Source organism: Macaca mulatta, chromosome 12 (genome assembly GCF_049350105.2).
Source record: "Macaca mulatta isolate MMU2019108-1 chromosome 12, T2T-MMU8v2.0, whole genome shotgun sequence".
Lineage (NCBI taxonomy): Eukaryota > Metazoa > Chordata > Mammalia > Primates > Cercopithecidae > Macaca > Macaca mulatta.
Window position 1 is genome coordinate 121,640,466 of NC_133417.1, and position 23,004 is coordinate 121,663,469.

At 42.5% G+C, this 23,004-nt stretch overlaps 1 protein-coding gene across 4 annotated transcripts in view; it reads left to right on the top strand.

Annotated features, from left to right (window-relative positions):
* The window catches only part of SMARCAL1 (SWI/SNF related, matrix associated, actin dependent regulator of chromatin, subfamily a like 1), a 67,006-nt gene that overhangs the window by 23,098 nt on the left and 20,904 nt on the right, over window positions 1-23,004 (top strand). For all 4 annotated transcript variants that reach the window (XM_077957520.1, XM_077957521.1, XM_028831093.2 and 1 more), the window contains exons 9-12: window positions 200-358; window positions 4,517-4,582; window positions 13,059-13,199; window positions 16,915-17,133. In XM_077957520.1, the coding sequence (XP_077813646.1) occupies window positions 200-358; window positions 4,517-4,582; window positions 13,059-13,199; window positions 16,915-17,133 (585 nt within the window). The remainder of the gene's footprint in view (window positions 1-199; window positions 359-4,516; window positions 4,583-13,058; window positions 13,200-16,914; window positions 17,134-23,004) is intronic.

Here is a 23,004-nt window from a genome sequence, read left to right on the forward strand (position 1 = left end):
GACCACGCCCAGCTCCCCCAACTCTTAAAAAAAAAAAACAAAACAAGGAGTGTCCTGTCAGTGGCAAGTGAAGGGGTGCAGGTGGGTGAGAGGAAGGTAGAGGTGATGGCTGTTCATGGCCATGAGACTGCTGCTGTCACAACCAACAGCTGCTGTGCTGGGTGTTCATTGTAGCTTTATTCCCTCCTGTCATCCACAGGCCTTCCTTCGCTGGCTACCGTCTCTGAGCCCAGACTGCATCAACGTCGTGGTGACTGGGAAGGACCGCCTGACAGCTGGCCTGATCAACATTGTCAGCTTTGACCTTCTTAGCAAGTTGGAAAAACAGCTAAAAACCCCTTTTAAAGTTGTCATCATTGTAAGAAACTTGGCAAAGTCTTTAAGTACTTCATCTCTCTGGAAACTTTCTTTGTAAAAGCTCTGAGAACTTTCATGTCTATAATCTCCTTGAGCCTCATTTAGTTTCTAGAAGAATAGAAATCACTGTCTTTATTTTGTGAGGAACTGGAAATTCATTCCCTTCAAATAGCCATTCTCAACTCTGGCTGCATACTAGAATCTCGTAGGGAGCTTTTTTTGAAATTGTGATTTAATTAGTCTTTGCTGGGGATTTCTAGCTCATCTCTTTCCCAGCATGAGTCATGGATGGAGGCCATGATGTGGACCCCAGGCCACCTGGGGCTCTGGGGACTACAACCTAGACGGCAAAGGGGTGTGCCCACATCTGGTGCCATCTTACTCAAACAATTGAGTTTTCTTTTTTTTTTTTTTTTTTTTGAGACAGAGTCTCGCTGTGTCACCCAGGCTGGAGTGCAGTGGCGCGATCTCGGCTCACTGCAAGCTCCGCCTCCCGGGTTTACGCCATTCTCCTGCCTCAGCCTCCGAGTAGCTGGGACTACAGGCGCCCGCCACCACGCCCGGCTAGTTTTTTTTGTATTTTTTTTAGTAGAGACGGGGTTTCACCGTGTTAGCCAGGATGGTCTCGATCTCCTGACTTCGTGATCTACCCGCCTCGGCCTCCCAAAGTACTGGGATTACAGGCTTGAGCCACCGCGCCCGGCCAACAATTGAGTTTTCTTCCAGCCAATGTGAAGATACACCCCCACCCCACAAAAGCACTTTTTACTCTAATTGTTTTTTGGGGCCTTTTTTTTTTTTTTTTTTTTTTAATGGAGACAGAGTTTTACTCTTGTCACCCAGGCTGGAGTGCAGTGTCACGATCTCGGCTCACTGCAACCTCCGCCTCCCGGGTTTAAGCAATTCTCCTGCCTCAGCTCCCCGAGTGGCTGGGATTTTAGGCACCCGCCACCACGCCCAGCTAATTTTTGTATTTTTAGTACAGACAGGATTTCACCATGTTGGCCAAGCTTGGTCAGTGGCTGCCAATGGGAGGCCTTGCTCTCGTTCCTTGCAATTTGGTGCCCTTATTTGTTTATTTATTTATTTATTTATTTGAGGCAGAATCTCACTCTGTCACCCAGGCTGGAGTGCAGTGGGGCAATCTCAGCTCAGTGCAACCTCCACCCACTGAGTTCAAGGAATTCTCCTGCCTCAGCCTCCCGAGTAGCTGGGATTACAGGCACCCGCCACCACATCTGGCTAATTTTTGTATTTTTGGTAGAGATGGGGTTTCACCATGTTGGCCAGGGTGGTTTTGAAGTCCTGACCTCAGGTGATCCACCCACCTTGGCCTCCCAAGGTACTGGGATTACAGGCGTGAGCCACCTCACCTCGCCTCTAATTGTTTTTTAAAGAAGGTCTTACTGGACCCGCTTCCAGATTTGACAACGTATCTTTCAATTACACACAGGCTTTCCGACTTTTAACTCCTTACATACTTCCTAAGGATCTCTAGACAGATTTGGTACCCAGCCATCTCTGTCAGTACTCAGTGTATTTACATAGCTCACACAAATATTGTGGGAGCTTAGAGAAAGGAAGGAGAAGATACCGTTACTGACCTCAGGGGATCTATTATTATGTTTTGGACATGAGAACCACACTGTGTTCTTAGCATAAGCAAACTTGAGCATTGATAGTTTTGCAAAATGATAGAGGTAATGAGTCTTTGGGGGAGTCATTTCTGGTTTGGCACAAATTTAAGTGTGGCTTGGAAAAGATGTCAGCATTGCTGGGCGCGGTGGCTCAAGCTTGTAATCCCAGCACTTTGGGAGGCCAAGACGGGCGGATCATGAGGTAAGGAGATCGAGACCATCCTGGCTAACACGGTGAAACCCCATCTCTACTAAAAAATACAAAAAACTAGCTGGGCAAGGTGGTGGGCGCCTGTAGTCCCAGCTACTCGGGAGGCTGAGGCAGGAGAATGGCATAAACCCGGGAGGCGGCGCTTGCAGTGAGCTGAGATCTGGCCACTGCACTTCAGCCTTAGCAACAGAGCGAGACTCCATCTCAAAAAAAAAAAAAGAAAAAAGAAAAAGAAAAGATGTCAGCTGTCAGCATACATGTGAAATGAAAACATTATAAGAAGTTTTCCAGGATGATGGGGATGGCTCTAGAGTGTGTGGGAAGAATAATGCTTTCAATTCTTGACTGTTGCCTTGTGTTAGCTGCTGACATATAATCATCTATTTTCCCAGTGGTCCCTGAACAGGCTTTATCTTTTATCCTTGTGAATTATCCATTTCACAGCTGATGAAACTGGCAATGAGAGTGGGTACATAAATTTGCCCATAGGCACGAAGCTAGCAAGTTGGAGGTTATTGATTAAAGCTGGGTTGCGTCTGCCTTCAGAATTCATGTTCTCTTTCTGGCCCATCACTTAACCTGCCGTATGATTTTTTGGCAAGCCACTTACCACCATTGTTGGTTTGTTCTTCAGTTAAGTAAGAGCTCTGTCCTCTTGCTTTCAGAGAAATGTTGTAGGAAAGAACAGAGTGATGGCTCTGAAGTGTCACACTTCTCAGAAGAGGCTTCGGTTTCCAGCCATTCTTTGTGATTTGTTCCAGTACTGGCACATTTTTGCCTGTTGGTTGAAAGGGCCCATTCTCTTCCATATCCTCTGTACTCTCTGTGTTTTTTCTCCACAAATACCTTTTTCTTGACTGTAATGAGGCCTCATCATCAGAAAGGCATATGACTATAGCACTCCAGCTTTCTGGACAAGATACTGTCTTGACATTTTGAGGGTTATTTCACACTCCCCTCTATTGTGCTTTTGTGGCCCTATTTGCTCGTGATAGCTGAAATGGAATTTCTTATAGATCATCTTTAAGGACAGAGTTGGGATCTCAGTGGTATCCCAGCTATAGGAAGGCTGATAGCATTGAGTGCTTACTGAGTGGCAGGGCTGTGCTAAGGACTTTACATGTGTTCGCTCATTTAAGACTCACGGGAACCTAATACATAAGGAACTATGGTACCCATTTTACAAATAGCAAAACTGGCACTACAGAGAGGTAGTTGTTTACAGTCACACAGCAAGGAATTTGACTGTACCAAACTAGAAAATTTCCACTCAAATACTCATGTATTAGTTACTCATTTGGCTTTAGAAAATATGATCAACTGTATATTTGCTTATGCAACAAAAAGAAAAAAAAAGAATAAAGAAAAACAAACTATGTATAAACATATATATATGTATTTTCTTTTTTTTTTTTTTTTTTTTTTTGAGACGGAGTCTCACGCTGTTGCCCAGGCTGGAGTGCAGTGGCGCGATCTCGGCTCACTGCAAGCTCCGCCTCCCGGGTTCCTGCCATTCTCCTGCCTCAGCCTCCTGAGTAGCTGGGACTACAGGTGCCCGCCACCGCGCCCGGCTAATTTTTTGTATTTTTAGTAGAGACGGGGTTTCACTGTGGTCTCGATCTCCTGACCTTGTGATCCGCCCGCCTCGGCCTCCCAAAGTGCTGGGATTACAGGCTTGAGCCACCGCGCCCGGCCTATATATGTATTTTCTTATGCACCAGTGCAGAGTGGTTAATCAGACTTCATGTTCTAAACATAGCAGTTCCTTGAGGATGGGAATCACATCATCTTCTTTCCATTTCTCAGTTTCCCCAGCGTTTTGTTTACACTCACCTCAGTACTAATAATATAGCCTGATCGCTTGTCAGTGTGTCTGGCATCCTTCCTGCACCCTGAGCCCCTGAGAGCAGGGGCTGGACACCCCAGAGCTTTGCATCAGTGCAGGGCCCACTATGGGGCACTTGGTCTAGTGCTCCACAGGTGCGAGGTGCCTCTTACAAAGCAGCAAACCACCTTCTAGTGGTTTCTTTGAGCAGCCTCTGAGGTGGGTGGAGCAGGGAATCATGAATCCCACTTTATAGATGGAAAATTGTCCCCAGAGAGATGAAGCAGCTTGCTCAGAATGCAGTAGAGAAGCTGCCACCAGAACCCTGGGTCCTGACCTAGGCCCACTGAACCATCTCTTTAAATGAGAAAGTGCTAAGGGAGCGTCCACCTTGCACTTGCCATGCCAGGGTCAAGCCTCAAGTGGCCCTTATTTCTGTCCACTCAGGATTGGACCTTGTTCACTTACGTGGTTGCTTCTTTTCAGGATGAATCTCACTTCCTCAAAAACAGTAGGACTGCCCGCTGTCGAGCAGCTATGCCGGTCCTAAAGGTGAGTACTTCTGAGAACCGAGCCCACTGAGCATTGGCGTCCTGTAATATTTTGCTCAGGCTTGCATGTGGTCCTAGTCCAGCAGGGGTTGCAAGTACAGACCTGTGGGCCATGGTCATGACTTGGTGTTGACTTAGGGTATCTCTCCCTCCTTAGGGCTGTGGTACCAATTTCATCTTTCTTCCTAACATCCTGCTAAGGAACTAGTAATCAGTACTGGTAGTCAGTAGTACTGCCTTTGTCTCTCGAAGGTCAAGACCGTTGAGGCTGGGTGGGCACTGGACTCCAGAATCCTCCTTTGGCTTCCTGCTTAGACAAGGGAGAGCCTCTAGCAGTTTGTCCACTAAATAGCTTAGAAAAACTGCCTGTCTTCTAAGTCACTTGTAGTGGCAAAGCTGTCAAGATGCTGGAAATCAGGGAAGAAGAGTTGTATTAATGAAAGTAATGGCAAAAAAACCGTAATTACTTTTGCATCAACCTAATACAAACAGAACTGAGCAAGGGCTGGCGGGGTCAGTGAGATGCGCTGGTAAAGCCGAGATGGGCTTTAAAAGTTGATACTGTTTTCTGTGGCTACTGTGAGCCTCTTTGGTTGACAGAAGGGGCAGCCATCCACATTCCTCCCTGTGGTGGCCTAAACTCATCTCTGAGTGCTTTGGTGGGTGTGAGTTCTGGCTTCACAGCAGGCAGGCGTGGGTATGTGATGCAGATTCTAGTCTTTATCTAAGCATGTTCTGATGTGCAATATAGGCTCTGTGTTTCATCTGTCTCTCTCTTCTGTCTGTGTTTGGTTTCTTGGTCCCCCATCCCAGCAGAGGGTAGGCCTCCAAATTTCCTTCCATTTTTGGGGAGGGTGATTTTTTTCCTATTACTGGAAGAGGGAAGGGGAAGTACAATTAGAAAAGTAGCCTTTTCTCTCGTAACAAGTTAGAAATGTATCACAGATGACTTTGGAGGTATCCACTTTGGTTTGTTCAGACTGAGCTAACCAAAGTGTGTGTTTTTCTTGTGCTCAAAGCAACCTTTGTGTTGTATCAGCATCTTAAAACTAGCTTTTTATTGATTAAAAGAAGCTTTAACTTTTACCTAAACTGGGGAAAACAAATATGCTAAATGTTAATGAAGCTTAGCATTTGAGCATTAATCTTACCAGTTCCTCACAAAACACCCATAAGTGTCCACTCATTTCAAGTTTTCATGTGTTTAGGAATAACGGAATATGACACATCTTCCAAGGCAGGGTCATGTCATGTGCCAAACCTAAGAATAAAAGTCTTTTACTGAGAAAGTTTGGTTTTGCTGGGGTGGTGGCTCACGCCTGTAATCCCAGCACTTTGGGAGGCCGAGGCAGGGGGTCACTTGAGGCCAGGAGTTTGAGACCAGTCTGAGCAACAAGATGAAATCCTATCTGTACTAAAAATAGAAAAATGAGCCAGGCATGGTGGTGTACACCTGTAGTCCCAGCTACTCAGGAAGCTGAGGCAGGAGAATTGCTTGAACCTGAGAGGTGGAGGTTGCAGTGAGCCGAGATTGCACCACTGAACTCCAGCCTGGGTGACAGAGCGAGACTCTGTCTCAAAAAAAAAAAAAAAAAAAAAAATACCTTGATTCTCTGCCAGTAATACCTATAAATATTTATATGCCGAGAGCTGTTGATGGACACACTTAAATAAAATGTTTTTCCTAGGTTGGTGACCTTTCTTTTGGGAGGCTTTAATATGCTTTCTGTAGGAAAAAAAATAGGCTTTGGTATTATGGTTTCAGTATTTCAGCCATAACTAAATTAAATCTTTACTCCTGATTGTTTAGACAAAAGAAATTGCACAATAGATAGATTCTATCATTAAAGATACAATGTGAAAGCTTCTTAGCAACCACTTGTTAATGTAGCATTGCCTGGCTGGGTAAGCTGAGCCAGATAGTGGTTTCTGAAATGTGTGCTTCTCATCCAGACCTTTGGAAGCAGCGTATACCTCTTTAATATCTTGAGGATGTTTCAAAGTGACAGGTTTAAAATAAATCTTTAAACTGCTAACTAATATGTACTACTCTGCATTTGCTGTAGAACTTGGTTGAATTAATATTTTAAAATAACCCCACGAACATGGCCTGTGTTTATGAAGGTGTCTTGAGGCCACACTCTTCTGCAACATTAACTTCATGTAATGCTGGACTGTGGCAGGACTGGGGTGAAGGAATGGGATGGAGCATTCTGTGCTATTCTGTTAACCGAACCTTTCATCTCTGTCTATTGTATTTTCATCTAGATTGGAGTCTCAACCTTGGCACTGTTGACATTTTGGGCTGGTGACTCTGTTGTTGGGGGGCTGTCCTGTGCATTTTAGGATGTTTAGCAGCATCCGTGGCCTCTACCCACTAGATGCCAGCAGTTCCTCCCCAGTCATGACAACCAAAATTGTCTCCAGATGCTACCGAATGTCCTCTGAAGGAGGACAAATCACTCTCTACCCACCTTGCCCTACCCCAACCCCATGGAGAACCACCAATCTAAATAAGGAGATGAATCTAAATGTTTTTGGAATAATAAGGTAGTTAGGAGAAAGTAAAGTATGTCTTTGAAAAGCCACATAAGGACCTAATTTAATACCACTTGATTGTTCCTCTAATGTGAACATCTCTTAGAACTATATTCTGATAATTAATATTACGAGCATATTTTCAGCAAATAGGCATAATGAGGTATTTAGATTAAATCATACAGTTCGTTGGATAGCAGGGCCAGATCGTGTCTAGAAAATGTGGCCTTTGAGTCAGCAGAGAGAGGACGTGTTAGATTGTAAGAAACTGGTGTCACCATCCCCTGGGAAATGTGACCTTTTTCGTCCCCCACAGTACTGTTTGCTGTGGCTACTAATCCTAAATGAGGTAGATCTATTTTTATATATAAATATATGAAAGTAGACATGATAGAAGCTAAAAAGAACAAAGTTAAAATTACCGTTAATCCCTGCAACAGAAAAAGCCACTGTTAACAGCTTATTTTTCCAGCATGTCAGTTATTGGGCAAGATCATCATTTTTCAATAACTATGGAGCATTTACATAGTAGAGACACATCCCATAATTTAATCCTCAGTGTCAGATATGTGGTTGTTTTCCATTGTTGCTGTTATAAATAATTCTGCAAGTGAACATCATCTACATGTACCTTGCATATTTATCCTATTAGGACAAATTCCTACAATCAGAATTGCCAGGTCAGTTTTCATTTGACCTTTTTGGGGGAGGCCTCTGAAGTCCAGTCTGGCCAGGCATAACAGTCTTCACTCCCATTCAGTCTTCAGTCAGAGGCTTTTTTTCCCCACGTGACTCCAGCCCTCAGGATTATCGGCACTCTTTTGAACAGTGAGGTGTGTGTGGGGGGTTTTTTGGTTTAGTTTAGTTGTCTTTTGTTTACACTGGCTTTTATTGTTAAACTAGTATAATAACAAAATTAAAAATTTTTAAAAGGCAAAGGCTGCCAGATTCCTACCATTCTTTCCTAATAAGCAGCTGTTTCTTTTTTCTGTAAGTAGAGAGTACTTTTTATATCTCTGTTCATTGGCTGGATGAGATAGTAGCTAAAATGTATAAGGCTTTTTTCTTTTTCCTTTGTAATTAAAGTAGTTTAAATAGATGATAAATTCAAATGGGGCCAGGCGCAGTGGCTCATGCCTGTAATCTTAACGCTTTGGGAGGTCTGTAGCAGGAGGATCACCTGAGGTCAGGAGTTTGAGATCAGCCTGGCCAAAATGGCGAAACCCCATCTCTACTAAAAATACAAACATTAGCCGGGCGTGCTGGCACCCGCCTGTAATCCCAGCTACTCGGGAGGCTGAGGCGGGAGAATCACTTGAACCTGGGAGGTGGAGGTTACCCTGAGCCGAGATCGCACTCCAGCCTGGGCATCAGAGCTAGACTGTGTCTCAAAAAAAAAATTCAAATGATACAAAAGGATGGACAGTGAAAAGTAAGTCTTTCAACCCCTCTGGATCCCTCGTCCCCAGTCTCTTTCCCCAAAGGCAGCTATAGTTACCAGTTTTCAGGTTTACTTCCATAGAACAGCCTGCATCTATGGAAGTACGAATGTGTGTTTCCTTTCTGCCTCCTTAGAGTGTTTTACCACCATTGTTTTACACTTGTCTTTATCCCCTTAATAATGTATCTTGAAAATCATTCCATATGGTTCCAAATGACTTCTACCGCATTCTTGCAAATAGCATTCTATTGGATAAATGTATCATAATATGTATCGTCTGTTCTCTTTTGATGGATTTGTAACCAAATAGCAGCTATTACATGCAATATTGCAATGACAATTTTTTCATATGATAGAGACGTGGAGAGTAGAAAATGCAATCCCTCTGTGTCTGAGATAGCTTACTGCCTATCAGGCCAGAGGGGAGAGCCGTGTCAGCTGGCAGATGCCGTTTTCTCCCCGAGTGTGATGAGGCTATAGAAGTCCCCTGGGGTCCGACCATTCTCATTTGTTTCCTCACTTTCATTACATAATCAGACTTAAAAAGGAAATTATTAGAGTTTGAAACCTATGGTAAAATAGACTGTCTTTTCCAGAGTAAAAAAAATCTACCTTAGGCCAGGCGCAGTGGCTCATGTCTATAATCCCACCACTTTGGGAAGCTGAGGTGGGCAGATCACTTGAGGTTAAGAGTTTGAGAACGGCCTGGCCAACATGGTGAAACCCATCTCTACAAAATTAGCTGGGAATGGTGGTGTGCACCTATAATCCCAGCTATATGGGAGACTGAGGCAGGAGGGTCACTCGAACCTGGGAGGTGGAGGTTGCAGTGAGCCGAGATCATGTCACTGCACTCCAGCCTGGGTGACAGAGTGATACTCTGTCTCAAAAAAAAAAAAAAAGAGAGAAAAGAAAGAAAAGAAAAAAGCTTGGAATGGCATACTTTTATCAGCTATAATTATACCATTCGATGTATTCTCATTATAATATTTTGGTATTTTTGGACCAATGTACATGCAATCACTGTCTTCATTCTGTCTGTTCTTACCCAAGAACTGCTTTATATGTGGCATTAAAATTTCATTTATGTTAGAGCAACAATACTCATTTAGCTTGAAGGCATTATGGTTATCATAGCAAATTGGTTTAGTTAAGGTTAGTACTATTCAGATTTGTGACTAGAACTTTGCCTCTTTTAGAACATAGGCTAGAACCTAGAGGGAACCATTTATGTGAAATAAGCGGACCTGACCAGAGATTCAGAGGCCATGCATAAAGTATCACTGAGTGGTAGGTGGCCTTCTGCCAGTGCTTAGGGCAGCCTCTAGTCAGCAGTGGCCATAATTATGCTGTTTTCTTGGTTTGGCCTGGTTTGTTTTCGGGGGCACCACTCAGGAGTAAAGAATACACCTGCGGTCTCCTTCCCTGACTCCAAGCACTGGGTTTCTCCTGAACGTTGAGCTTTTCCTTTCGCTCTTAGACTTTCGATTTAACTACAGGTGTCTCTTTTGTTGCTCCTTGGATAGTGACTGTGATCCCACATTTATTCTTGATCTGTGTACTTTTGGTCACTTGTCCCCAGACTATGCTTGCCACTATCCTTATTTTTGAAGATTGTATAATGACCTCTGAACTAATTAAAACACAGCTTCAATGTCCCTGCCACATCAGGGTTACTGAGTATGGAGACTTTCCAGCAGTGTGGACTTGATCTTCTCTTTGATGTTACCTGCCTTCTTCATGTCTTATTTCTAAGTTGAATATATGGTATTGTGTAAATTTATTTAGAGTACCATTAGGAATAATTCTGGGTATAAGACTGGACTGAGCTTTGTTTTCCTAGTCTGGGGTTTTGGTGAAATATATTACAGCCCATCAGAATAATTCAGTAAAGTGAGTTACTGGCTCAGTTGGGGGAAAAAAAAAGAAATAACATAAAGTGATGAAGAATTTCTGGACTGCTTCTTATATAAACTTAGGACTTCAGCTCTTTTCTCTACAGTAGTACATTCTCTTGGCTCTTAATTTTATTTTTTATTTTATTTTACATTTTTTTGAGATGGAGTTTCATTCTTGTCACCCAGGCTGGAGTACAATGGCATGATCTCAGGTCACTGCAACCTCTGCCTCCCCTGCTGAAATGATTCTCCTGCCTCAGCCTCCCAAGTAGTGGGATTACAGGTGTGCACCACTGCACCTGGCTAATTTTGTATTTTTAGTAGAGGCAGGGTTTCACCATGTTGGCCAGGCTCGTCTCGAACTCCTGACCTCAAGTAATCTGCCTGCCTCAGCCTCCCAAAGTGCTGAGACTACAGGCGTGAGCACCATGCCCGGCCAGCTCTTAATTTTACAACTATGTATAGTTTATCCACTTTCAATTACTACATTGAACTCTCTGTGGCGAATTATATATATACACTAACTCAACCTATTCTGCAGGACTTTCCCACCCCCAGCCCAAGAAGAAACGAAGCCTGTCTTTGAGGGTCATCTGACCCCAACAGTGTCTGCACATGTGAATCACATTATCTTTTTAACACCACACAGAAAGTATTTTTTTACGTTGTTATATCGTAGATTTCTCAGGTGTTGCTTTTCTCCCTTAGCCATGGGAGTTCACTGTAAACTGTTCAATTTAGTGTTGATTTCTTTAGTTTTACAGATTTATGTTTTCCTAGATTTGGGAGTTTTCAGAAGTAGAGGGCGACATATGACACCTTTGCAGCTGGGCATGTGTTAAAGCCCTTATGGGTGATAGTGATGACATGCACACATGTTGGGGACTGAGCAGGGAGCAGGCCAAATCACGCCATTACAGACCAGGTGCCATTCTGGGTTCTTTTCAAAGCTGGTCTTTTTCTTTTTTTGTAATGCTGCCTCTGCCTTTTTGAGGCCCACAAACACCCCTTTGCAATGCTCCCATCACTCTCTAGTCTGGGCAGTGTATGGGAGAAGCGATTCAATACTAACTATATCCTATAAATATCTGACAGAAGACCCCGGAGTTAATTTCCATCATCTGATCCATGAACTGTTTTTGCCCTGGCTCCATCCCCAGAATAGGTTTGGGGTGATGAGGAGATTTTCTCTTATTGATAAAACTTTTCATTTTCCCTTTTTCATTGAAATGATCTTAAGGCCAAGGCAAGAGATGCTACCAACGTCAGCTCATTGTTATTTTAATGAGTCTGCCTTAAACCGTGCAGGAAATTAGAAGGCTTAGGTAATTGAACTGTGGAAAATTATAGCTGGAGACATTCATAGCTCTCCCATCATAATGGAATTAGATATTGGCGATTGCTGTGAGGGCATAAGTGCGTTTTGATAATTGTATATATTGTATATTTATAAAGAATGATTTTTCTTTTCACTGTTGCACCTTTATTTATTTATTTTTATGAGGCAGTGTATCCATCTGTAAACCTAATTTATTGTCCTAGGTGATTTATTACATGCAATTGCCTTGCATTACTGTCATTAACTCAAGGTTATAGTGGTTAACAAGCTGTTTCTAGACTACTGAGCTCCATGGTAGGGTCCCTTCCCAGAGCTGAAGTGAATTTTACCTCCAGTAATTTGTAGTGATTCTGTGTTCTAACACAGTAGGAAGTGTCTCCTTTTTTTTTTTTTCTCACCGTCTTTCCCATCTTAATAATAGGAGGTGGGATCTTTAGGTCTGATCCCCATGGGTCAGATTGGTGTCTGGGTAGTGAGGAACTTGGAATCTGTCATTGCTGTTGACCAACTATTTTTTCCCATCTTGCCCATGCTAAGCAGGCTGCTGCAGATCTGGGCTGTTTAGGGAGAATGGAACCAAGTATCACCTTTTAAGGTTCTTATTATTAATAACTGCAAAATGAGCCTGAGTCAGGGTAGGCTTGAAGCATTGTGAAGCTGAGTTAGTAAAGGCCTTATTTTCCTTTAAAGGAAGTCACATGGAGACGTATACATTGGCAACCCCTGACACTTCCTCTTGGGAATGGGAGAGGGCTCATTGTAATTGTCATTATCTAAGTTCAACTTGCATGTCACAGATTCACTCTGGAGGAAGTTCAGACCTGCCACTGTCTTCTCCCACTTCCTGTCCAATGCTGGAATCTTTGAGTTTACTCTGTGTTCCCTAGGATACTAATTAGCTTCCTTGTGAATTTTTTTGCAGCATACAGTGAACATTTATTGGTTACTTGGTGTCAGGCATATGCTACAGAAAATAAAGGTGAATACAGCCCAGTCCTTATCTCAAGAGGCTTGCAATCTAACAAGGGAGGCAGAAAAGTTATAATTCAATGTAATATGTTAAGCACTAAGATAGAGCTCAGCAGAGGGCAGGCAGGGAGGATTTAAAGAAAAGGAGATGCCATCTAACTGCTTGCATTGGCAATGCCATTAGGTTCTTGCCACACCCTGGGCATCCAGCTCCTCCGTCACTGGGGCATTTTGAACATTTCCTGTGTGCTCCTCCCTGTGTTCAGAACACCTTTGGTTGTTTGTCTGTTAGGTTGCCAAGAGGGTGATCCTGTTGTCGGGCACACCAGCCATGTCCCGGCCCGCAGAGCTCTACACACAGATCATCGCAGTCAAGCCAACGTTCTTCCCCCAGTTTCATGCCTTTGGACTTCGCTACTGTGATGCCAAGCGGGTATTTATTATCTCTTCCCTCCCAGCCCACCCATTTCTCACCCTGATTTTGACACTTACCTTTCTCTTCCTTCTCTCTGGCCATGATGTGATCAGAAGAGCACTGGCCAGGGAAATGGATTTCAGTCCTTCTGTTTCTTACTATGGCTTTGGAATGTCCTCAGTGGTAAGAGGAAAATGGTCATCTTACCCTTTCAGTCTAGTTTTAATGGTTATGGTGATCCAAAGTCATCGTTTTCCAGTAAAGGGACCAGTGGCTGATATATAGGTGTGTGGAGCTCTGAGAGCTGGCTGCCCTCTTGCTCAGGGTCACAGCTCTGCATGAGGCACACTGCTGGAGCTATAAAAGGAAAGTCCATGTCAAGTGCTGGCCCTAGAGAAGATGCTGGCACTGATGTGAGCTAGGAGTGAGGCTGAGGCCCCAGGCAGAGGGAAGAAGTAGGTGAGGGGGTAAGGGCTTCCTCCTGGCATGGGAAGAATATGAAGTAAAGGTGGGAAATTCCTCCCTGTGCCAAAAGAAAAGAAAAAAAAATGATAAAGATAGACTGGGGAGTCTGATCCCAAAATGCCTTGGGTGGGCTCTGTGAGTGCAGTGCCAGTGGAACAGGCACCTCAGGACCTATAGCCAGCACCCCAAAAATGCTCTCCCAAAATGGCAAGGAAGCCCTATAAACACAAATGCATTGCCGTGGAATCTTTGTTTTTAAAACCACATTAATTCGGACCTTAGGGATTCTTGTTTTGTGATCAAGTCACAAATGTATTGACACTTTGGAGAAATGGCTGCAACTTACCCTACAAGCCATCTATGAGGGGACCACCCATCTATGAGGGAAAAGCCTTGCTGTGCAAATACATGATATAAACAAGAGTGTCTGCCTTATTTTTTAAATTTTTAAAAGAAGAAAAAAAGTTTTCAAGTACTTTAAAAATATCCACTTACACTCAAACAAAGTACTTATAATGTAAATTGTAGTGCTTAGCATAGTTAATTGCAAACTATTTTTAGCTGGTTATTGAGGCAGGAAATTTCCCAATTGTTAAATGTGTTTAAAAGCCATATACTTCTTTAATCATATATTTAATTCATTTTCCCTGTAGATCAATCCAGATTAGATTGATGCTATATAGTTTTCATGGTGCCTCAAAACTCTTCATGTGTGATTTAGATTTCTGTCCTATTTGCAAACAGTCCACTTTCTAAAAAGGATCTTCTCTTTCTTGACTATCTGGGCCCATGGCATAATAATGTTCAGCTAGTGATGAAAGGGGCTGAAGATAAAATTCATTGCCTTTCCTCCCCAAACTGTCCCTTCCTATGTTCCCAATCTTAGGCCAGCATCTCCTCAGTAGTTTCTCCTGCCAGAAACTAAGGCATTAACTTTGAATTCTCCTTTTCCTGCCTTCTCGATACACCTCCCCAATACAACAAAGAATGCCTTCCTCCTCATCTTCACATCCTCCTTTCAGCCTAGCCCAGTGCCTGGTATGTGGTAATTTTTCAATAAAAACTTGTTGGATTGTGACTATCCCAAAGTCCAGTTTAAAATCTTTGCCGCATGCAGTGTTACACACCTGTAGTCCCAGCTACTCTGGAGGCTGAGGCACGAGACTCGCTTGAACCCAGGAGGCAGAGGTTGCAGTGAGGCAAGATCATGCCACTGCACTCCAGCCTGGGTGACAGAGTAAGACTCTGTCTCAAAAAAAAAAAAAAAAAAAAAAGTAACAAATTATTTGGTATTACTAAGTTTTAACCTACAAGATTAAGAGCTAACAGTATTAGAACCTAGGAGCACGATATCTGTCTTAGTCTGTTTTCTGTTGCTGTAACTAAATACCATAGACTAAGTAACTTATAAAGAATAGAGGTTTATTTAGCTCATGGTTCTGGAGACTGGGAAGTTCAAGAGCATGGCACTGGCATCTAGTGAGGGCCTTCTTGCTGCTTCATATTTATGACATGGCAGAAGGCATCATATGGAGAAGAGAGCAAGAGCATATGTGTCAGCTCAGGTCTCTGGTCCTTTTCTTATAAAGCTACCAGTCCCAACATGGGGGACCCACCATGATGACCTTATCTAATCCTAATTACCTCCCAAAGGCCCCACGTTCAATCAACATATGAATTTGGGGATTACTTTTCTAACATGTGAAATTTGGGAGACACATTTAAGCCATAGCAATATCCAAACTAATTATGATATCCACTTGTTCTCAGCATGGTTTTTATTTAATGCAACCCAGAAGCCAGGGCTGCTTTTTTTTTTTTTTTTTTTTAATTTTTTTTTGCCAGCTTCATGCATTAAGAAACCACTGAAAAGAGAACTTCATGCTGAGCTCATTTGCAAACCACTAACTATCTGAAGGCATTTGCTGAGAACTTGCAGTTGATTTCAGAGTATTTTTTAAAAAGAAGAAACAGCTTTACAACATTTTATTCCTCCACCTTTGACCATCTCTTCCTTCTGTCAATTTAGCAAAGGTTTATGAGACACCTATTCTGTCTCCACTATTATGCTAGGCTCTCTAGCCCTCTATAATGGAAAAGCCTAGCCCCTACCCTCAGGTAACTAGCTCATCAGCTAGGAGGGGAGATGAGCTCCTTAAAATACAAAGTAGCAGGCACACTAGCTCCCTGATTTTCTACAAGATTATAGAAATCAGTTCCATTTCCAGTAAGATTATTGGTGAAGGATAGGGTTTTTAATGGTAATGTCTTCTTTTTTTTTTTTTTTTTTTTGAGACAGAGTCTTGGTCTGTTGCCCAGGTTGGAGTGCAGTGACGCCATCTTGGCTCACTGCAACCTCTGCCTCCCAGGTTCAAGCAATTCTCCTGCCTCAGCCTCCCCAGTAGCTGGGATTACAGGCACACGCTGCCACGCCAGCTAATTTTTGTATTTTTAGTAGAGATAGAGTTTTGCCATGTTGGCCAGGATTGTCTCGAACTCCTGACCTCAAGTGATCTGCCTGCCTCCGCCTCCCAAAGTGTTGGGATTACAGGTGTGAGCCACTGTGCCTGGCCGGTAACGTCTTCTCTAGCTGTGTGACAGGTAATGGACATTTGAGCTCACTGCCTCCCATGAGCTACTCAACAAGGGGGGCCATGTTTATGAAGGACTACCTAGGCACTCAGCCAGACTGCCAGAAGCCTATATGGTGGGCTCCTCCTGCCAACCCCAGCTGCCATCAACAACAACACTGCATTACTTTTATTATATTGTACTTGTTTGTGCTGGTGTAATCCATACTGAGGAACAACAGTTTTTTAAATCCCCATAAGTCTCATCAAATAAAGATGTTACTGACATTATTTTATTACATTGTGCAACAGACTCTGTAGGATAAGCCATAGGGAAGATTTAGTATTTAGTGTACAGGAATAGTCAGACAAGCCAAGTTTTTTGTTTGTTTTTTAATAAAATGGACATGCAATTGCTTGACTTCCGGCATTTGCTGCTGGAAAAGAAAGCTCACTGCCAAATTGTAGAATGCCGTGATAGGTGTTTTTTGTTCACCTCATTCCTGACTTTTTCTCTCTTTTCCTTTCCGTTTCTCCTTTGTTTTACTGGGGGTTTATTTGTCCCTATAAGTCACTTGAAATTCTCTGAGCTAAGCCAGGGGTGGTTGTGAGAAGAGGGACCTCCTAGGATCCCACATCCCTGTTGGACTGGGCCTGAAAGGAGCCTCACGGGGCTGTCGCTGTCTTGTTCTCTGCAGATGCCTTGGGGGTGGGACTACTCAGGTTCCTCCAACCTGGGAGAGCTGAAGCTTCTGCTGGAGGAAGCGGTCATGCTGCGGCGCCTGAAGTCTGACGTCCTTTCCCAGCTGCCTGCCAAGCAGCGCAAGATAGTGGTGATTGCCCCAGGACGGATCAATGCCAGGACCAGAGCTGCCCTGGATGCTGCAGCCAAGGAAATGACCACCATGGACAAAACTGTGAGTCCAGGGCTGGAGACGGATTTGGAAGCAGACGTGTCTAGGCGTTCCTTTCCATGAGGGGCCCTTGAAAATGACCCGGCGTTCTCTGAGCTTTCCTTTCTGTAACCTTTTCCCTCTTCTCTAAGCAAGAAGAGCAAGTCCATTTCATTCCTCAGCCTACCTAAGTCGGTTTTGAAAAAATCCCTTATTAATTTGTGGTTTTATACTTGTATAGGTCGCTGTTGATGGATGGCCATAAAGATAAGCAAAGGCAACAGCAGGGTGGTGATCAATATTCCGAATCTCTCAAAGAATGTGGAAATTATGTCTACTATATTTTGAGAATGCCTCAGTCTAGTAACAGTTGTTAGAAAATTAGTCCTAACATATTTGATACATATGTTAATCCTTTAACCATACTGTGTCATTTGTGTTAGTCAAAATAATAAGTCAACATTCATATAACAAAATAGAGTTTTCAAATCCTCCTAACCTTTTAAATCCCTATTACAGGCATTTATGGTTAGCAGGAAGTTGGCAGCCCCCTTTTACAGAGAGGGAAACTGAGGCTCACAGAGATTGCAGTTTGCCAGGGTCTCTCAGCTGCTCCACCGCAGAGCTGAGGTTGGAACCAAGCCTCTTGCCCCTATATTTTAGGACTCTTTTCACTATGATGGTTTTATCTTTTCAAACACTTTTATTTTATTTCTGTCTTTAGTGTCATACTGTGCTAAGTGCTATAATCTACACCAGCTCTGTTTCTGTCCTCTTAGATAAAACCTTGTAATTTGTATTACCAAGAAAATAACAGTCATTGATAGTTTTCAACATCATGAAGCATTAGCTGGGCTTGATATTACCCCATATAAAGATATTTAGATATAGATCGCAGCCTTCTGGGAGGTTACAAAATAAGTAAGAATGACAAGAGACAGAATGCATGTTTTTCATGTTATTTTACCATGTGATGAGCAAGATTCATTGATAACTTTTAAGAAACGGCAGGATAGAGGATGCACTGGCAAAATGTCAAGCTGTATTGAATTTATGCTGTATTACATGTAATAATCTGGATGGTCTGGAGTAAGTGAGCAGGCATCATCTCTTTACTGTGAAGTTTTCAAACAAAGTTAAACAACATTGATGTGAACGTAGAGACCAGTGTTCCCAGATTATATTTCAGTGGAACCATGAGTAAAACCAGGAGGCTTTGTCACTAAAATCAATCTTGGTGCTCTTTTGTTTATTTTTAGAGATAAAAATGCAATGAGTAAAATATTTTTTCTCAATTTGAAGTTTTTTCTTATAACTTTTTCTTAAACAATAACTTTTGTCTACTGGTGAACTCTACCAGACAAAACAAATGAACTGGTATAGCAAATATATTAATGGAAAAATTGAGACATGCAATATTTTTAGATGCAAAGATCTGAATATTTATAAAAGGTTATTTTTTTTTTGCCAGCAAAGTTGTTCCTTGTGTGTGTGAGATGGAAGTAAGTTTGTTAGTGTTTCGTGAGATTCCCCAGAGAACACCCTCACCAATACCTGGTTCACCTCCTGAACCAGTTCCAGAACAGCCAAGGTAGACACCTGAAGAAGCAATTAGTGGGCATTTGAATTAAGGAGGAAAAGCACATTAGCTTGTTAAAACACAACTGTGAATTGTGTAGTATGGCCAAAAAGGAAAAAAGAAAACAGTAGAAATTTTGTACTTAGTGCAACAAGATTTGAAAGCATTTTGTAAACTTCCGCCAACTTGTATAGTTCTTCAGGTAAAGGGAGTGGCTCTTTTCAAAGACGGTTTCAGATGCCACCTGAAAGTTTGATTTCTGAGCTTGTTGGTGATGCTATGAAATTAACTAGGAAGTACCATGGAACTTAAGAATGTTGGGTGTTTCATAACTTTAGGTAGCTATACAAATCCGGTATTTTGGGGGATATTTTCATATTTTCTTGCTTAGAAATGGAGCCACAACTCCCTTTTGGTTGTGGAAAAGTACATAAGGGGCCGGGCGCGGTGGCTCACGCCTGTAGTCCCAGCACTTTGGTAGGCCGAGGTGGGTGGATCACAAGGTCAGGAGATCGAGACCGTCCTGGCTAACACAGTGAAACCCTGTCTCTACTAAAAATACAAAAAATTAGCCGAGCATGGTGGCGGGCGCCTGTGGTCCCAGCTACTTGGGAGGTTGAGGCAGGAGAATGATGTGAACCTGGGAAGCGGAGCTTGCAGTGAGCTGAGATCGCGCCACTGCACTCCAGCTTGGGCGACAGAGTGAGACTCCTTTTCAAAAAAAAAAAAAGTACATAAGGATAGTGCCGGTTGCCTAGAATCCTGCCTGGTGGGTGATTATCCCCTTGCTTTGTAAACACTGCAGTCTTAACTCCATTTTGCAGATGATGAAAATGAAGCCTAAATTGCAGCATCACTCTTTAAGAATCCAGCTGAGAAAGAGCCCGGAGCTCTTCTCAGTTCAGCACTGGAGAGTTGCTGTCTGCTTCCTTGGAGTCTTAGGAAAATTAAATGTTTATCCCTGAAAGATAGAAATTGAGTTGGTACAGATTACCTTCAGTGTGATGGCTGAAGCCAGACATAAATTCTTTCAGATAATAATTCCTTAAGAACTTGCTGCTTTTTTGTGTCTTAATATAAATCCATTTTTATAATGGAAAATCCAAGTAGAAAACAGATGTGTGTGCTTTGTGCTTTGGGCCATCAGAAGCTTTGGATTTCTAAAGTCATTGATTTCGTGCATTTCTAAACCATGGATCTAATCAGGAGCATTGCTGTAACTTACTTCAGGAAGGGAGTCAGCATCAGCTGCAGGCTGGACTACATGACCGTAGGCATGTCTTCCAAACCCTGGCCAGCTATGAAATCCTGAGTTGGAAGGGTTAAAATGGGGAATTATGGTTTGTTTTTTTAATGGTTTTAGTCGAATAAGGAGGCCCTATGGACCTATAGAAAGTCCCCTCTCTCCACTGCCCCCAGTTTTTTAAGTTACTTTTTAGTCCCAAGTTTCCTTGCAATTTTGCAAATCATGGTGACTCCAGCCAAGCACTGCTGACCTGCCTGTCAAGAATTGATTCTTTCTTTGTTCCTTCACACCTTTCCATCTGGAAGAATACATTTCTTAAAAAACTTTATATCACAGGAGCCGAGGTGAAGGAGCCAATTTATAGAATATAATGTATAATGAAAGCCTTTTCTCATTTTTTCAGCTGAAATAATGGATTTCGCTTCACAGGCTAAGGAAAGCTGACTGTGGTCATCTTTTGTCTAAAGCCATTTTTTCGTCCTCAAGACCAGGAGCAGAGAAATGGAACAAGTCCATACAGATTTCCTGGTGACAATATCAGTTCACCCTTGCCATTTGATAATCCACTCAAATTTCCGATGTAGAAAAATTTAAAAACTCCATTGGATCTAATTTAATTAAGGTCTAGTCAGGAACAAAGAATGCAGGTTATTTAAAATTTCCTGGCCAGTAGCTGGCAAAAGAAGTAAGATCATGAATAGAGAGTATTATGTCTGCATAGTTTGGGGGAGTTTTTTTAAAGCTAAAACTATTGATTTCTCCCACATTAAAAGTATTAATACAATAGATATCCATTGTATAAAATCTGAAAAATAAAGAAAAATACTTAAAATCAGTAACATTTATTGAATACTTGCTATGTGCTGGGCATGGTGCTTTACGTGTATTGGGTCATTAAATTCTCACCATCAGCCCAGATATTTGAGCCTCAGAGCCTGCACTTTTAAGTGCTACAAATTCTGGTTCTACCATTTAGTAGCAGTGTGACAAGTATACTCACTTGACTTTTTTTGCCTCAGTTTCCTAATCTGTGCAGTGGTGATAATAGTGCCTCCCTCATAGCAATGCTAATTATTAAATGAGTTAATGCATGCTTAGTTCTTAGACCACTGCTTGGCCCATAATAAGTGGTATATGAGAGTTAGTTGTTATTTTTATTACTATACTATAAAAAAGAATCATCTTTTATACAACCATAATTTTGGCATGTATAATTTGAGTATTTTTCTATAATTATGTGTGTATATGTTGCTTTAAGATATATTTTTTATATCTGCATATAAATATATATAAAATATTATATTTTATATATGCAGTAAGCAATACGTATATTTTAAAAGCAGAACTTGGATCGTACAAATACGTCAAGTGGGAAGGAAAACAGGTTACTGACTTATGAAGACTTTTCCATGTTGTTAAATATTCTCTTAAAACACAGTATTTAGCCAGGTGTGCTGGCTCACTCCTGTAATCCCAACATTTTGGGAGGCCAAGGCGGGAGGATCATTTGAGCCCAGGAGATTGATACCAGCCTGGACAACATGGCAAAACCCTGTCTCTACAAAAAATACAAAAAAATTAGCTGGGCGTGGTAGTGTGTACCTGTAGTCCCAGCTACTCTGGTGGGAGGCTGAGGTGGGAAGTCCCAGCTACTCGGGTAGGGGGTTGAGGTGGGAGGATCACCTGAGCCTGGGAATTTAGGACTGAGGTGAGCTGTGATTGTGCCAGTGCATTCCAGTCTGACAGAGAGAGACCTTGTCTCAGAAAAAACAACAACAACAACAAAATCGTTATATTTAAAGACTGTGTAGTGTTTTCTCACATGGCTATAATTTCGTGGATCGTTTTTGTTGGGCCTTTAAGTTATTTTCAATTGCTCACTATTCTGAGTAATACTGTACTGAAAAAGTAGCTTACATAGAAATTTGTGCACATGTGATTTTATAATGAGAATCGCTTTTAAGGAGTAAGTTGCTGGATGATGGGGTTTTGGCATATTTTAAAGGGGGTTGGTACATTTTGCTGCATCATCCCCAAAAGGGCTAGCCCAGTGTACCATCCCACCAGTCATGTATACTAGTGTTTGTTTCTTCACACTCTCATCAACTCTAGGTGCCAAATGTTAGGGCAAGATTCCTGAAAGTGCTTCTCAGCAGTTTTCCATCTGTTTGTTTTGCCCTCTTTCTTTCTTATTAGGGAGTGTGGCATGAGTGAGTGTGGGTGGGAGGGGTAGGCTGTCTCTGAAGGACACAGGAGTAAAACTGTAGAGGGGGACCGAATGGGGTGCAGTCTGATGGAGGCACACATGCTGCGAGTGAGGTCATCATAAGTAAGCCTGCCCTGCCCCTTTGGCTACTAGAAACTGCATTGGGTTGGAGGGCTAGCCTGCTGCTGGGGACCCTTAGAGGTCCATAAATGGATTTCATGAAGTCTGAGCTCACTAGCCACAGGTGAAAAGTTGTGTATGTTTCCAGAGGCTGATATAAAATAGGATAGGTCGCTGCCACTGCCAAGACACATGTAGGATATGAAAGGGATCTATGGTCTAATCAGTGACCCCACAGCTTCCTGTGGTTCCTCAGCATCTTTCTTTTTGCCGGTAAAGTCCTAGAGGAAAGACATCATTCAAAGCTAAGAAGCTGGCCAGGTGCAGTGGCTCATGCCTATAATCCCAGCACTGTAAGAGGCCGAGATGGGAGGATTACTTGAGCCCAAGAGTTTGAGACCAATCTGGAAAACATAGGGAGATCCTGTCTGTACAAAAAAATTTTTAAAAAGCTGGTGTGGTGGTGCACACCTTTAGTCCCAGTTACTTGGGAGGCTGATGTGGGAGGATCGCATGAGCCCAAGAGGCTGAGGCTGCAGTGAGCCATGATCGTGTCCAGCCTGGGTGGCAGAGCAAGACCCTGTCTCAAAAACAATAAAAACAACCCCAAAGCCAAGAAGCTGTTTTAACCAGACAGCTTTTTCCTCCATCCATGGTTATTAGTTTTAGGTACAGTCTGGCTGTGGTTGCTTTCCTGAGTTATTGAGATCTCAAGAATGACAGGTTCAAGGCTGTAGATGTTAT